A 16,992-nucleotide genomic window follows, 5' to 3' on the forward strand; every position below is an offset into this window, starting at 1 on the left:
TTCATAGTAGAAAGCATACAAGCTTTAATGTATATATTTATTTATTCATCAAATTAAAAAAAACACCAAACAACAAACCACACATTTTATTCTTTATATCTACTACTTTTCTTTCATAGATACTTCTGCTACTTTTCAGAAGTGCTAAATAAGCCTGTTTACTAATTCCATTTAATAACACTGTCAATTTTTGACTCTGAAAAATGAGTAAACCTGTAGTAGAGGTTTAAACTTAAATGTCATAACAACTACATCCATATTATGTTTCCTCTTGTATTGTTCATATCTGTGTATTTTACAGAAACATTGCCCAGCCAAAATAAAAGTATGATCAGCACGATGTGCACAACAAACTTAAGGGAAATAGACTTTTCCATTAACATTTTCCACAGCAGGCTGATTTAAAAAAGCTTTTTCCAATAACACTTAAACAAACTGACTTCCATACCTTGGCAGCAACAATGCTCAGGCCCATTCCATTTTGTTTTTTTAGTGTTACAGTGATAATTTCAGGTTCCTTCCTCAAAGGCTGAGCCTATCAAACAGGGAAGGAGAAAAAAGAAAAAAGACAAGAGTTCATATTCGCTGCCCGGCTAGGAAAATTACCACGCAAAATAGTTCATCTACAATCAAAACTAAGTTGTTAGTGCAGCAGCAGATCTTGCACCCTAAATAATATGTCTGGTACTCCATTTTAAAAGCTAGAATCTCTAACATTTGATCAACAAGGATTCACATTATCAAGTATTAGACCTGTGTTACGAACACTGCTGAAGTTTTGAAGTCTACTCATTGCTTCTCTTTCTCTAATTCAGTAAAGAGATTATTAATGATTCACAATTTGAAATATAACAGGTCTATAAAACTGTAGTAACTTTTAATGAAAACTGAAGTTCAGACTCAGTAGGCCCCTATTAGAAAGGTGAGGGTGATCTATATGGAGCTCAGTTTTCAGTGCTGCATCTTGAAGATAATAATTCTGCAAAGATCTTAAGAGGGCAATTCATTTCAGAGGCAGGGTTAAAGCTTTCAAAGAAAGTTCCAAAAAAATTTCACTTCTGAAACCTTTGTAACTCAAATACTACCAGAGCCCCTAACCCTGTTCAGTAACTTTTTTTGTATCTTTGCAACATTGCCAGTTCCCACTACGCAAAAAGTTGCCATCACAGTCTTCATTAGCTGAAGCATATAAGTGAAAGCACCCTAGCTTGTATTCATATTAAAACCTGCTAGCTGCAAGTTCCACAAGATGCATGACAAAGTAAAAATATAAGCAAAGGAAATTCATTAAAAAAATACTAACACTTTTTGATGAAGTTCAAGTATGAGAAAAGCAAGCAGTTTTTAGTATTTTAGCACTCCTGTGCCAGGGATGGCAGAAGAACAGAACCTATTCCAACTTTAGGATTTTTTCCATTAATTTTACTAGAAATGTTATTGAACTAATTCAACAAAAACCATACACACTGGAAAAGGTAAGTCACTGGGAACATGACTTTGCCATCAGTCTATCCTGAATTTCTCTCTTGGTCCACAAACAAAAGAAAATCTTCAGTGAAGATTTGAGGAGGACTGCCTAGCCTGGGCAATTCTCCAGACTGTCAAGAAAAGCAGAATTGTGAGAAGTTTTGACTTGGCAGCCGGGGAGAGAGGGAAGACCTCAGAGCTATAAAATGGAACATTTATCTACTATTTAGATTATGTAGAGATGTTGCACCAAGAGGTGATTTGTGAACTGGCATTGAGAGCACTGCTCAGACAGCAAGGCTAAAGACTTCTAGCACTCTCAAGTGTAGCACATTCAATTAACATACACGCACCAAAGAGAAAAATGATTAGATCAGGTTATTTGAACAGTCTTACGTGGCATTTATTTCCATGGATGAATGAAATAGTAGCATTCACTCATCCTGCATTTCTTTATCAAGCCTGTTTAAGGAAGACTGGCCAGAACTCTACTTCAGCTTCTTCTTAGTACGAGAAACAGCAAATACCTAGTATGACTTCAGATGATTTTTGTTTCCACTAGATCTAAAAAAATGCATTTTTTTAGAGTTACAAAGGGAGAAGGAAGAGTATGATGTCTCAAGAATGTCTCTGCTATATTTTCCTCAGTCAAATGCCTGTTTATGGAGATACCAAACCTGCAGAGCTTGGCTTATCAGTTCAAGACTGGGCTCTGCTGTATCAGTCATACAGATTTCAGAGATGCTCTCTTCTGCAAAGTAAATGCGTTCTTTAGGTCACTGCAGCAAGACTGTGTAATGTCATCTAACTTATGAACATGAAGCTATTTCTGTTTAGTTGCTCTAAAAATGATTTCACATAAAGCCACCATCTTTCCAAAACCAAGCTGCTCTGTAACTTTGGTATTCTTGGTTATCACATAGTCAAAAACAACAACAAAAACCCAAAACAAAACAAAAAAACCTACAATAGAAAAAAAGCCACCCCACAGTGAAGTGAAAGCCTTCTTAAGTAAGTATAATGAAAAGGAAAACTAAAGAATTTTTCCTGAAAACTTAGCCAAAAAAAAAAAAAAAGTACCAGATTACAACTTAATACTAAACACTTAGTTGGTAAATGCCAGTTTATAAATAAAAGCAGCCTGCTGCTCCATTCACATTACAGGTTATTTGCAGGTGCATGTCCGCATGTATTTTTGCTGTGTTTAAAAGGAATTTCTTTACTCCCAGGGTGGGGGAACACAACAAAGTTTGCTTACATGAGAATTTTATTATGCCACAGCCTAGAAAAACACTTGACTTAAAATAATCTGCAAGTAGTTACTTCAATTCACCAAATTACTGATGAACTACATGTTTAATTACGAAGCCTGTTCTTCCTAATAAGGATTAAAACTCATCACGTAAAACACAATGGCTTGCCAAGAAATCACTATTCAAGTTTTGACAATTATTCACTGAATCAATACTTACTAGCTCAGCATTCTCATGTGACAGGTGACTTTCATAGTCTGCACCTTCAAAGTATATTGTCCACGTGCCCGGTGACCGTGAATGAGGTGTTAGTCTACAAAAACCTAAATGAGAAAAGTAACATCAACGTGATTATTTTCTCAACAGATTAATTAAAATCAAATAGCCTGCCACAAGGAAAGACCAAATCGCAGTATTTATCTTTTTATATTCATTACTATGTTGAATCTTGTATCTTAGATGCCATTATGTGTTTCGCTGCAATTTTATGGTATCTACAAAATCCTAGTTTTATAGCTGTTGCTTCTGAGAAACATATGTATTTAAAAACACTACAAGCTCATAGAAAACTCTTAGGCTGCAAAATATTGCATGACTCAAGAGAGACATGAAACACCAAGTGATCTTTTAGAATACAAACCACCAGAAAACTCTGAATAAGACAGCACCACGGAAATCTGTTTTGCAGCGTGTCTATCTAGCTAACCAGTGCAGCATAGATTTGGCAGAGGTGAAGCTTCACCTGGACTCATTACTTTTTTTTAATGCAACTGTGCAGTTAAAAGTGGAGTTTTATTTGGTGGTTTGGGGTTTTCTTTTGTTAATTAAGCAATTCCTAGAATTTAAATAAAATGGAGCTACAGCAGCTGAGAGGTATCCAACACTGACTCCCAAATCAGGAACAGTGAGAATCTACATCACAGTCAAATTACAAATCACTCCATCCAAATACATGAGATTCTCCTCCTTGCAAAGACCATCTTTCAGCAATTCATTTTACACTGATTTACTGCAAACCAGTCCCTCAGCATAATTTAAGGGATACCTAAAAAGTAAAATTTTGAATGTATGCATTAAAAAGGCCTTACTTGTAATAACTATACAGACATTTGTACGGAAAGTGAATTATATTTATTGATTAAAAAATTTATTCTACTAGTCTTCTTTAGTCTCAAGACTACATCCTCTGTAACTCACCGTACTTTCAAAACAGTCAGTTTCCTACCTTTTTTTTTTTTTTTTTTTTTTAAATGAAAGAATATGGCTTTTCTATAAACTGAGTTGGAACTAAAAGTTACACAACCTCCCTGTAGGATAGAGTAAGTCTGCTTTGTTGATAGCCTCCTTTGCTGTCCTACCTACCATGATATTCATGTGGAAATTTTTAAACAACTGCTTTTCAAGCAGAAAATTATTAATTATGTAACAAAAAAGCTTCTAATAAAATTGACTAGCACAAGGTAAGGATCGTAACTTGTTCATTCATTGTAAATGCTCTGACAGACCCCCTACTTTACTTTCTCAAGTTTAGGTCACTTTTGCCCAACCACAAGAGCTCTCAACTTGTCATGTGAAATTTCGTTGTACTACAAATGTCCAAACCATACATGCTGACAGTGATGAACATTAAAAGAACTGGTTTTAGCTTGTGGTTTTTTGTTATATGGAAGCAGCTAATGAGTAAAAAAAAAAAAGTGACTTTATTTAATTCACATTAGCTTTAGAAGTTGACTGTGAAATTTTTGAAGCATTACAAACTTTACATTTATGTAAATTTTTGCTGCTCTAGCACCAAAATCCAAAAAACCTCTGGAGCAAAGGCAAAAAAAAGTTTCAGTAGGCACTAGTAACTCAGCATTGCTTACTTAGAACTTTGAAAGTGAATGAAAGGGACAGAGAGAAAGGGTAAGGATTAAAAATTCCTGCATACTTTTTATGGGTTGCAAAAGTAAACATTTAAAGAACACAGTACAAAAAGACTGAAACATACATAAAGAAAAAGTAAGTAGTCTGCATTTAGCTAACATATATTTTGCATTCTGTGTTCGCTACGCCAAAAAAAGAAGATCATTGTACAACAACAGAAGAACTAACCTCTCTGACAGAGTGGATCTAAAAATTCTTGTAAACCACTTGGAACATTTCTGACAACATCACAGGAGTAGCCATCTTCTGGTAAAAGAAAAGGTAGCTGTAAGTCAGGATCCTCTTCCAGTTGGACTTCTCGGCCATCACTGCGAGCAAGTTCATCAGCCGTATTTTCTGCAACAGTTACTACATTCTCTATCAGTTCCTAGATAGAAGGCAGAAAGACATTGTTACTAAAAAGGGATAACTTTCGTTAAAGAAAAAAACCTTAACATTAAGAAAATACTAAGACTACAAGAAAAAGGACTTTGGAATCCATATTATCAGACATAAAACTTCTTCAGCTCCACCATGCACAGTCAGTACAATGCATTGCTTTATTTGATTAAATCCCATAGTAGTTAGAGAATATAAGAGCAGCATTTATTTTTCTTCACTATTTTCAAAATTTATGGTGCGTGTTTTTACTTGAGATGAGAGCTGTATTTAAAAATACATAGCAGAGAACATGCATGTGCAGAGGCGGAATCACAGGCAGCTTTAAAATTTTCACACTTTGTTGAGTGTATACATAATTCTGTAAGGCTAAATATATAGAAGAGAAACAGACAACTTGTGTAAAACAGGATTTTCAGCTCCATCAGGACACAAACACAGAGGACCAATGGCATATACAGTTCTCTAGTTTGGAAGCTTTATAGAGCTAATTGAAATCTACATTTCCTGGGAGCTCAGTATAAAGTGAAGGATCCCTTAATGTAGATATCTATTCTTTACATGACACTGTAGAAGCACACAACACATGAGTAGGATCACTCAAGGTGCGGCAGGGAACTTTTAAGTTTTACATTTGGCGCAGAACTGTTCCGCTTAGCATCACAAAAAGCTCTATGAACCCAGTGTACTTTTCACAAGATAGCTACTGCGGTTGCATGTAGCACACAGTAGTTTTCCTTCTACATTTTAGACAGATCTGCAAGGTTCCAATAGGATATCTGTTATTAGATCATATGAACTGAGGAAAATTAATTCAGAAGTTAACAAAAATCAAATTCCTAACAACTTCGCAAAAAGTCCAAGCAGCGCTGTGTTTCTACATTCTTCTATTTATCCCAAACTACTCAGAAGAGTGCACAATGAAAAGGCTTTTCTCTCTCTCCTCAAGCAGTTCCTCCATTTTTCTGTTCCCTTAAACGCCTTAGGCTGGCCTAAGTTTTACCTTGAAAGTATTCAATTGTTAAGTGAAATAAAAAAAAGTTACAGGCAACTTTTAAAAAGACATAAGTAGTAATTCTCTGAGCACTCAGTCTGTTCCAAGGTGCATGGTCTGCCTTAGGAACCAAGAAATCAACCCAGGTTTGACTCATCGCTACAACTGAACAAGCATGTAGCATCAATACTTAAAACTATCTTTACCTCTAGTTAACCACCATTCTTTCAGGAAAAGAACTCACCCCAGAGATGTGTGATTTTGCTGGCATCAAGACAGAATTACTACAACTAATTTATCTGAAGCTGCTACCAATATTACATATAGATTGCTTTACTACAAGCATTGCTTTCATCAAAGATTCAGATGTGATTTCCAGTCTCTCTACAGCTTCTACTTGGCTCCCAAGACCAGCTTGACAGTTTGGTCTTTATCTCACCCCAGTTACACAAACATGCAACTCGGAATCTGTAAGCTTGATACAACAATTTCATTACTGGAGCACAACACAGAACACAGTTGAGACAACACAGTGTAAGTGTTCTCATCTGAATGTTCAGTTTCAGCAAATTTCCAGGGGGAAGTCAGATAAATCCAGCCTGTCTTTAGAAGTGCTCTTTGAAAGGGCCTTTTTACCATAAAAGGTGCTAATTTTTAAAAGAATTACATCAAACTAAAGCAAGTAAAAGTAAATACATTTATATTCCTTTGAACAAATTCCAAGCCTTGAAATTTTTCAGATTTGGCAGCAGTAAGTCAGAGTTTGAGTGTACAAGTCTTTTTCATAGCAAGGAGCAAAGAAGTCCCAAATACCACTTCACCACAAGAGGACAAACTAGCCATGCTGTAATCCTCCCTCTGACATAAAGAAGACAGGTCAAATCTAGCACTGTATTTCTTTGGAGGTCCCTAAAGAACAATAATAACAAACTGTGGAACTCTACCCATGTGTAAACATGAAATACAAGCTATGTTCTTCAGCAAAGGACTTTTGGGTTTGGTAGCCAATATATAAAAACGTATCAAAGCTACAAGTCTCCCTTAACACCTTTAGAACCACTGTATTAGTAGCTTTGATTTAATAAACAGATGTATCCAAAGTTATTAAAAAATAGACATTGTAGACAATGCATTCAGTTATATAAATATTAGATTATCTTCACCTTTTAAGATTTTTGAGATCAGTCAACTAGCCTGTAATCAGGGTTTACCTTAAGAGTTGTCATCCACATATGATTACAATTCTGCAAGGAACACAAAACCTCTTTTGACTTTTGCCAAACAAATGTTTCCCATGGATAAAACTTAGAATAGTCAGTTATGTCTTAAATATAAAATTAAAAAAGTTTTGAAAACAACATCTCTCTCTACATACACGTTCCATGTATCAATTTGTCCATCAAAGGACAATCTGTCTACTGCTTGTATAAAGGGATTCAAGATTCATGCATTTTTACATCCCACGTGTAAAAAAGCTTAGTGTTCCTGCTTCTTTCATTTGGTTTCTACAGTCAAAATTTCCATCTTTGTTTCTGTGGTTATACACAAAACTAGCTTTCCAAAGTTGGTGGCCAGAAGCCAGCTGATACCACCGATACTTCTTATTTTATGGAGAGCAGATCGCCCTCTTTAACTCTTCTTGTAACAATTCCAGACCAATCAACAATAAGATAGCTATTTTCAGGCAGTGCTTTTACTTTGAGTCAATATTCCTCAGGTATGTTAAACACCACAGGAAGTGATAGAAGAGACTTACTGTTGGGATGAGTGGTTCATCTGGAGCACAGTGATAATTCTGCAACAAAGCTTGTAGCTGCAGAGAATTCAGCTTAAAGCAAGTACTGTTAATATTTGGAACGTCTGCATGTGAATATTTGTCCATGGTAAGCAATGTGGTTGCCTAGGAGAGAAAAAAAGAGGCCATAGAAGACAAATCCAAAGCAGAACGAAACCTTAAGCCTTGTTTCTGAGTTTTCTTTAGACCAGAGATAGGAAAAGACAAAACAAGAATCCAGATTTGTTACAGAAGCAGCACAAATATCCCCAAAACAACCACTAATTATATCTAATTATATCTTTTGTACCTGCAAGATGAATTAATACTAAACCTATCATAAATGAGGCATACCAATTTTTCAGTTACTCTGTTCAGCATAGTTATAGCTCAGTCTTATAAAACAGAAATTGAACATCCTGTTGGCCAAAGTCACTAATTATTAATTTCACTTGTAACTTTAATATAAATGATGTTAAAAACCGTATGTTGTGTTTTTGCATGCCACCTCAATGTTCCAGGATTGATACACACAAACTACACTTGTCCACATGCTATTCTCCAGGAACACAGAATATACAAATATTCTCTTTATAAAGAGAATATACTTATTTAATATAAATATATTAAAATATATTTATAAAGAGAATAATATACAAATATTATCTTTATAACTATAAAATTATGGGAGAAATGTTAATCAGAAATACCCACACTCACCTGCACTATTCTGCTCAGGTGACAATCAGCAGCCAATTCTAAACCCTGTTTTTCCGCCCAGGCTTCAATATGCCCCAACTGTTGACGAACAATAGCTCCCCAGTAATGTGAACACAACCCTGAATCTGGGGCCGTAACTAATCTGTTAAAAAGCCACATGTTGATAAAATGAAACAGCTGGGAGAAGAGCTGTATAGTCAGAGCAGCATTCACTCTACATCGTCGCAAGAGGGACATAGCCCCAGTTAATGTATGCAGCACATCATCTACAAAGATAAAACAAAAAGTAAATCACATTCACATACTGCAATGTACAACTGATTTAGGCCATAAATAATAACACAGAGGCACCTAACCCAGGTTGGTAAATGCTACACAGAACCTGCATGTATTTAAGTTACAGAAATAAATTCACTGCTTTGTGGTTTTCAAGATGGAGCAACATTAAACTGATAGCTGAAACACGTTTTTTAACTCCTGAAATGAAAATAAATTCTTTTGGGGAAATATTTAATATACAAGTATATAATTGGTATATCTGACACTTAAATCATGTCGTCACTTGAGTAAATTCATTCTTCTATTATTTTTAATAACAATTTTAAATCTTTATATTCTACTGTTCCTAATGCATATTGCAATTATTCCACAGGTCCTTGCAGTTAAATATCAAATTGTATAAAAAAATTTCAGCAGAAAGTGTGCACATTGCATGATGTACTTTATACATTAGTTTTTTAAAATATTACTCAAATTTCCTTTTGCCCATTAGTTCACCGCAATATTATGTAAGAAGCAGTAAGGACCTCCTGTTAGCCTCACCAAGAGCAAACATCCCTATAAGCTTCTTGTTAGAATGTATGAATGCAAGCAGAACATTTATCTCCAAGCCTTCTTCTAAGGCAATACTTTTATCTGAAATCTCTATTGAAGAGACCACCAAATTAATGTCTTTAGCATTGAAACACAGGATTGTGACTGGAAAAAAAAAACTATCTGTATAAGACAGAAATCTATAAAGCAGCTCAAAAGTAACTAAAATAATGAACATCATCTGCCTTTGTTCCAATGTCAGTTTGCTACTTTTTCAGGGTTTGCGTCCCAGAAAGTTCTCTCTGTTACACTACAGGGCACTAAAAAGAAAACAGTACATTTTTATATTCTTCCTTCAATGTTCAACACAGGAAAAAAGCAATTGCAGCAAGCTTAATACCCCAAAGACCAGGAAGAATATATGAATTTTGTATAAATACTCTTCATAGTTGAACAGAATGACTGTACTTAATAGCTCTGCAGATCATCTTTACTTCAATTATTCAGAACGTCGCCATTTTCTTAACTCTTCCTAACATTTTATCCTCGGTTAATTCCCTCAAACTTGAATATTTTTTACATTTTCTTTAGTCAACAGGCTACATAATGCAGGAGGCTCTCACGCTTTCCCCATGAAAAGCCCAAGAGGGGTCCTATCTCAGGGGCCTGTGCGTGAATGTGTTCAGCATGGAAAACAGCAAGAGGCACTGGAAGTCTGAGCACAGTCCCTGAGCCGGGATTACGGACACAGCAGGATAGCACACATGACCAGAACGCTCTCATGGACAGAACGGCCCAGGAAGCTTGACATTGCTGTAAAGCACTATCGTATTTAAAGTATTGTGGCAGGGATCCCTGGCAGGAATCTACAAGGCCGGTCAGCTTTGCCTTAGTACCTGGGAGGTACTTTGTCAGATTCTCCCACAGCATCCTTATAGCGACATTGCCGAGATAAGGACTGGATAACCAGATGATGAGGTAGGCAGAATACTGGCTGGACCACTGGACTGGGTGGATTTGTGGATACAAAGTCTAGCTGGCAGTCAGCAATTAGTGGCTTCCCTCATGGATTGAGACTGGGACTGATACTGTTTAATGACTTTATTAATGACCTGAGTGACTAGATGGAGTGCATTCTCAACAAATTCACAGATGAGACCAAACTGGGGGGAAATACTGATACGCTGAAGGACAGCAGTATTTTTCAGAAGGGACTCAATAGGCTGGAGAAATGGGCTGACAGGGACTTCATGAAGTTCAAAGGCAAGTGCCAAGTCCTGCATCTGGGAAGGAGAAACTCTTTGCAACAGTATAGGCTAGGTGCCATCTGGATAGAAAGCAGCTCTGCCAAAAGTGACAGAGAGATCCTGGTAAACATCAAGTTGAACATCATTAAGCAGCATGTCTTTGCTGGAAAGGTAGCCAGTTGCATACTAAGCCGTTAAGCTAGCAGCAGTGCAGCTAGCAGAAGGGAGGGAAGCCGTCCTTCCTATGCATTCAGCATTTGAGAGACTGCATCTGGAGCACAGCAGCCAGTGTTAGACCCCCCAGCGCAAGGAGGATACTGATTTAATGGAGCAAATTCAGCAGAGAGCCACCAAAATGATTAAGGGGCTGGAGAAGAGGACATAAAAGAGGGACAGAGAAGTGGATTTGGTTCATCCTGGGGAAAGAGAAGGCTAAGGGCAAAGCTTATCACTGTCTTCATCTACCTAATGGGAGGGTTCAGAACAAGATCCCTCTCAAAGGTACACTGTAGTGATAGCGTAGAACAACAGACAAACCAACACAAAAATTGCAACATGGGAAATTCCAATTAGATATAGGAAAAGTATTTTCACCATTAAGGTAGTCAAATGTTGGAACAGGTTACTCGGAGATGTTGTGGCATCTCCATCCCTCAGTGGAGATTCAAAACTCAACTGGGCAATACTCTCAACAACCTAATCCAGTTGCACCTGCCTTTAGCAAGACACTGCAGTAGATGACATCCAGCGGTTCCCCTCCAAACTAAATTATTCCATGATTTGTAAACCCAATATAAATCATTGAATGTCACTACTGTCCTTTCTTATCATTCATGCAAAATTGATCCAAACAATTCTCAGGGGTTAGGACAACTTGTGAATGTCATATCACTGTTCAGAAAGAATTTATTTATTACTAGTTAATTGTATGGTTTAAAAGACACAAGAAAAGATCAAGTAGTCCAACCTATTTTTGGCCTCTGAGGATTATTTTCCTCTGGATCATCAAGGAATGCTGGCATGTAGTTATTAAGCTCTGACTGCAGACAATGAACGAGGTACCTGGAAGGGAAGGGGAAAAAAAAACAAAAAACAAAAACAAACAACAAAAAACGGCAATTTTAAAATCCTGTATGTGTTCATTATGAATGCTTCTAAAGAAAAGAGAACTATCAAATCACAAGATTCCTGAAATCTCAGTGTTACGTATGTGACTACAGGGAACCAAATAATACTTTTTAAAAGGCCAGAGAGACGAGTTCTCCTGTACCTACCTTTCCTAGAAATGTTGAAAAAAGAATTAGGTTATCAGGGAACGGAGCCACTTAAATGCAGTATCACTACCACATTTGTAAGCAAAGGTCATATGCTACATAAAGAGATGCTGTCAGGACAAACTTTGGTTCTGTAAGACTGCAAAAACAATTTTTTCCAAACAGAAATACACTCTTCTCTGTTTTAAAATCTATGAAGAGTAGTATTAAAAAAAAAATAAAAAATATTTTCCTATTCTGAGCCAATGCATAAGATCCTGAAATGGCCCTAGTGTTTTATGTAAACAGTTTTTTGATTCTTGTATTTCTCTTACCTTTAACTACAGTGAAACGAAAAGCTTGTTTTGTTATTCTTTCTCTTCTAATTATTAAACAATTTCTTTAACACTGATTTTGATAATTCACTTACACATTTTCTGTTAAGAACTGAAACTAAAAGGAAATCAAATTGAAATCACATATATAAAGGAAAATATTTCATGGCTTTCTACAACTCCCCTTTCTGTTTCACTGGTAACATTTTTAATGAAATACCCTCAATTGCTAGAAAACAAAAGCCATGGTAATTTCAACCAATTCTGGTGTATGCCAGTTGTTACCATCAAATAACAATTTCACAGCAGATTTCTTTCTTTTCATGCTCCTGTTGTGCTTTTTTATTTGCCTTCTAAATATATATTCCACAGTTCTCCAAAAGTTTAATACATCCATTTGGAATCTGCCATGTTACAGCGTACTTAGGGGAGAATTCACACACAGCTAAAATTCAGAAATACCCTTTCACATCCAGCCTGCTCATGATGTACAGGGAAAAATACAGTGCCATTCCTTTCTAGCCACAGCAATATTATGTCTTCCAATGACTATTTAGCAAATTGAAGTAGCAGAGTTGTTTCAAGACACCAATCCAAAACACTGGCCAGTGGCAAAAAGGCATAGCTTCATTAACAGTCAGTAATTTAGAGGTGCTACAAAAATTGAAAAGACGTTTGTCAAAATAGCTACTTGCTATACCCTATTTGCCCATAATTCACCAACAGGAAGAAAACCCATAAAATCTGTGGAAGTACATACAAGGTGGTTTGGTGCATCTCTGATACCTTTCAAAACTTCAGAAAGCAATTATAAGGTTTCACATTCTACATTCACATACTACATACTGCTCTTTAGAGCAATACAGCTCCCCTTAAAGCTGAACAGTTAAACCACGGTTAGGTCTCCCAGTCCTGTCACTGGTATAGAAAGATTATATTCTGTGCTATTACAGAAGTATGAAAAGACTGTATTTAAAATAGACATCCTACAAGTGGGGAAAGGGTGGGTGTAAGTCACCCAAGGTACACTGTTCGTTAAATTTTTCTTTTAATCAGTATTGTAATTGCCTGAGCTGATGAGCATAGGTTGATTTTACCCCAAGCCAAAACCTGTCTTTAGTTTTTTAAGAAAAAACTGAAAAACCCCCACTGTGCAAATTGCTGTTTATGTGAATTATGAAAGTAGGTAATTAGAAGGCCTTAAAGAGCGCAAGGTTCAATACTTTAGAGATCCATAAATATTGAAGCCTATGTATTTATATATTAACAGCAAAAGCAACCTTTCCTCATATCTCCATAAAAACTTTAAATTAAGAGAAAGCAACCAACACAAAATAAATTTAAGTAACATTTCCCTAAAATTTTCATTGACAGCCTCAACTACTGCAAGAACAGCTAACAGATGAAACTCCTTGCACAGCCTAGTGATCCATATTCATAAAACAAAGTATCTGTCTAAAGAAGTAAGGCTAGCCTCTCTAGTCCTTCTCTCAGATATTTAACAATACACAAAAGACATTATTACTATACCTAAAATCTAGCAAAAACGTGAAGTTATTCTCAAACCCATAGATACGTAGAATATATTAAGCGCAACAGAAGTTTGATGGCCTTACTTGAATGCCATTTGAACCAGGTGTGCCAAAACGTCTTGTGCATCCACAGTAATTCGGCTAAGATCTCTGTCTTGCTTTATGAAATTCAGTAACTCAGATGCATTTGCCATCCAAAAGGCAAGTGCCCCAGCAATATTCTTCTGTTTCTGTAAGCAGAAAGAAGGAAGAAATAATACAAGGAAATAGTCTTCTGATAAAGCACAGCAGCTTAAAAAAAGCTCCAAAAGATAGACCAGTACCTTTTCCCATTTCACCAAACATATCTCAGATACCAGATATTTGCAAAATGTTTATATGCAAAATTGTAATTGCTGTAACTGGTAAGTTCAATTTTAACACTTTCACTGAACATATGAAATTCTGTTAAATTGCCAATAGCCATATCAATAAAGCCACGGCACAAGTGTCTAGTTAAGTAGCGCTAAGAGCTTAGCAGAATGCAGTATCTGGTAATCTGTGCACTTTTAAGCGCATATTCACTACTGCCCACTGCCACTCTGATACTGCACTCACTGGCTTTGATACCAGGTGATTCAGTATCAAGTACTGATCTATCTCACCATCTCCCGACCACAAATGCCAGGCCAGGCAACCTCAGATGAAATCCAAAGAATAGGAACCACAAACAACAAAAAAAGAAAATAAAGGGAAGAAAAAGAACTTTGGTCATTTCATATCCACATTGAAGTGCGTTAAGCAGAAATTATGGAATGCCGTAAAAGTTGCAAAGTCAAAAAAGGATTTTAGTACTGCATGTTCCAGTTGCTGAATGAGTGTTATGAACTGTTTAAGTCCAGCTGTTTGAGTATTGTATTTTGATATGGAAGCAGCATGAGAAACTGAGCTAAGCCAACATAGCTAGGATCAGTTCCCAGCAATATATCCTACCTGATCAACCTGGTCTACCTCCTGGAGAAAAACGGACGAAGGAAATCAAACAGAATAGAAGAAAGAAACTTGTGAACAATCATGATAGCTTTAGAAATCAAACACTAAATATGAAGGTACAACACTTATGTTCACAGTTATACACAGATGCATTAATCAGTAGCTACGATGCAACTGAGCCCCTCTTAAAAAATGAATTGATTTAATAGGACTAGTAGCACAACAGCGAAGAACTGAAGTGCCCACATGTCACAATTAATTCAAGGAACGCCCTATACTCGTTGACATCCCAGACCAGTTGGTTATTCCATGCTCAGTGCACCACAGAAACCCCACAGAACTTTTTGCAGGCAACAGGGTAAGTAGCCATCCAAGTAACGGATCCAGGGAGCTATTTGCCCACACTGCTGCAATGAAGACAATGTACAAACAAACAAAGGGGGACAGAAAATCCCCATCAGGAACAAAAACAAAACAAAACAAAAACACAAACAAAACCAACACAAACAAAAACAAACAAAAACCATAAAACACCTAGGACAGATTTAATACATGGCTTTTCAATTAAAGAAAAAAAAAAAAAAAGAAGACTGTTTTAAACAACAAAAAGAGTCTAATGAAATACCACACTAAGCTTCTTAAATGCTGGTATGGATAAGCTACACTGAGTTAAGCAAACAGCAACAAAAAAAACCCCACCAGGTATGTTTGTCTGACTATTTAAAACTGAGCTCTTACTTAATTCTTTATGGCTTTCTATTCAGACCACTCTCCCCCATCTGCAACACAATTTGCTGTTACTACTATAGTTGGAGCTCAAAATACCAAATTACTACTGCTTTTTTGCTTCTTCCCCCTTTCCAACCAAGGCATTCTGAACTGACTGAAGATGTGTTGGCACAGAACAAAATGAGATGCTCCTTCTACAAACAAATGTTAAAATTTGCAGAGGATCAGAAATGCCACAGAATTAATTGGGAGGAAAGAAAAAAAACCCAATGAACTAACACAGACACACACATACACCCCAGATTAAAAAATAGGCTTTTTTAAAATATGAATTTGCTTTTTTAATATGAATTAAGTTTCTATTCCTATATTTTTATTGAAAGCACTGAGCCCTCCCATAGATCTCTCCGATTTTATCCCTATCTCATATGAAGTCTTCTATAATATATGCAGACACTAATGCAAAGGCTACAGAAACTCACAGAGTTAAGTTTGTTAGCAAGTACTACTTGAGTAACTTCAGAAAGCTATCAAGCCTCCTTATGATCTAAGCAGGCAAAATTAGGATCTAAACAATTTATTTTACTCCCACAGTACAGCACAAGAGCTTGTGCACCCTCTACTTCTGTTTTGGGTGCCTCTCTCCCCTTGTCTCCCATCTGTCTTCTCCTGTCTTTCACACCCTCAGATGCCTCTCAGCGCAGGCAGGCTTTACAGTTGAGACATATTAAAAAAGCTATTGTGATACAGCCACTTATTACATGGTAATTTAACTGTGACAGCCATCAATATAACCACTCATTCTACAGCTTAGATGAAGTAATTCGACTTGGCTTAGCTAGTACTGTTTATACTCCACTAAGACAGGTCGAAGCTAATGACATTTTCCTGGTCAAGCTTTAGAATCAATGCATTTCTTTGTCTCCAGCCCCTTAACCTTCAGAATCACTGAAGTTCTACTCTTTCATCACATTTGTAATTTTCCCCCTTTCCTCCAGCTGCTTCAGCTTGACATTTGAAAGAACCTCCTCCCAATTTTCTTCAACCTCCAACTCTCTTCAGTTTCTTGCAACTAGGTAACACCTTCTACAAACTACAAATGCAGCTACCACTTCCTTGTTGATGTCTTCCTTTAATTTTAGGTTGGAGATTAGATTTCAACTATAGAGTTGCAAGGCTGTAAAAACAGCCTTTCACAAAGGACAGTCCAGACAAACACTCGGTTTTAACAGTTTTGCAATACTATTAGCAGGATTATGTGAAATACGCTTGCTTGCAACAACCACAAGGTCAGACTTGATTTGGGAAGCCCTTCTCAGTGCTGTAAATGAGTGTTTTCACAGGATAATCTTTTTTCTAGCTTTGATTTGTTTTCTCATCAAACAGATGTTTGAGTCCATCTCTCCAGTATCTTCTAGCAGCTACATGGTTATCTATTTTAGTTCAACACAAAGAATGCAGAACTTTATCTTTGCCTTCCCACTGTACCCATCCTTGTCACGCCAAGTCTTTTTGGGGTCATTGTTACTCATTTACATTAGTTGTATAAACCAGTGCCTTTCTTTGATTCAGCCCTGTAACTTCCAGATTATATTTGAA

At 36.6% G+C, this 16,992-nt stretch overlaps 1 protein-coding gene across 24 annotated transcripts in view; it reads right to left on the bottom strand.

The window, feature by feature from the left end:
- Positions 1 to 16,992, bottom strand: part of AFDN (afadin, adherens junction formation factor) — a 132,506-nt gene that overhangs the window by 43,696 nt on the left and 71,818 nt on the right. For 16 of the 24 annotated variants that reach the window (XR_007509841.1, XM_049830938.1, XM_049830945.1 and 13 more), the window contains 8 exons: positions 14,665 to 14,685; positions 13,777 to 13,922; positions 11,540 to 11,634; positions 8,513 to 8,778; positions 7,775 to 7,918; positions 4,815 to 5,013; positions 2,940 to 3,043; positions 449 to 535 (listed from right to left, as the gene is read on the bottom strand). Coding sequence is in view for 23 of the 24 variants with exons in the window: in XM_049830938.1 (XP_049686895.1) it covers positions 449 to 535; positions 2,940 to 3,043; positions 4,815 to 5,013; positions 7,775 to 7,918; positions 8,513 to 8,778; positions 11,540 to 11,634; positions 13,777 to 13,922; positions 14,665 to 14,685 (1,062 nt within the window). In the remaining variant the exon portion in view is untranslated. The remainder of the gene's footprint in view (positions 1 to 448; positions 536 to 2,939; positions 3,044 to 4,814; positions 5,014 to 7,774; positions 7,919 to 8,512; positions 8,779 to 11,539; positions 11,635 to 13,776; positions 13,923 to 14,664; positions 14,686 to 16,992) is intronic. The other 8 variants (XM_049830946.1, XM_049830947.1, XM_049830941.1 and 5 more) reach the window with 1 other exon arrangement.

This window comes from Accipiter gentilis, chromosome 28 (genome assembly GCF_929443795.1).
Source record: "Accipiter gentilis chromosome 28, bAccGen1.1, whole genome shotgun sequence".
In the NCBI taxonomy this organism is placed as follows: domain Eukaryota; kingdom Metazoa; phylum Chordata; class Aves; order Accipitriformes; family Accipitridae; genus Astur; species Astur gentilis.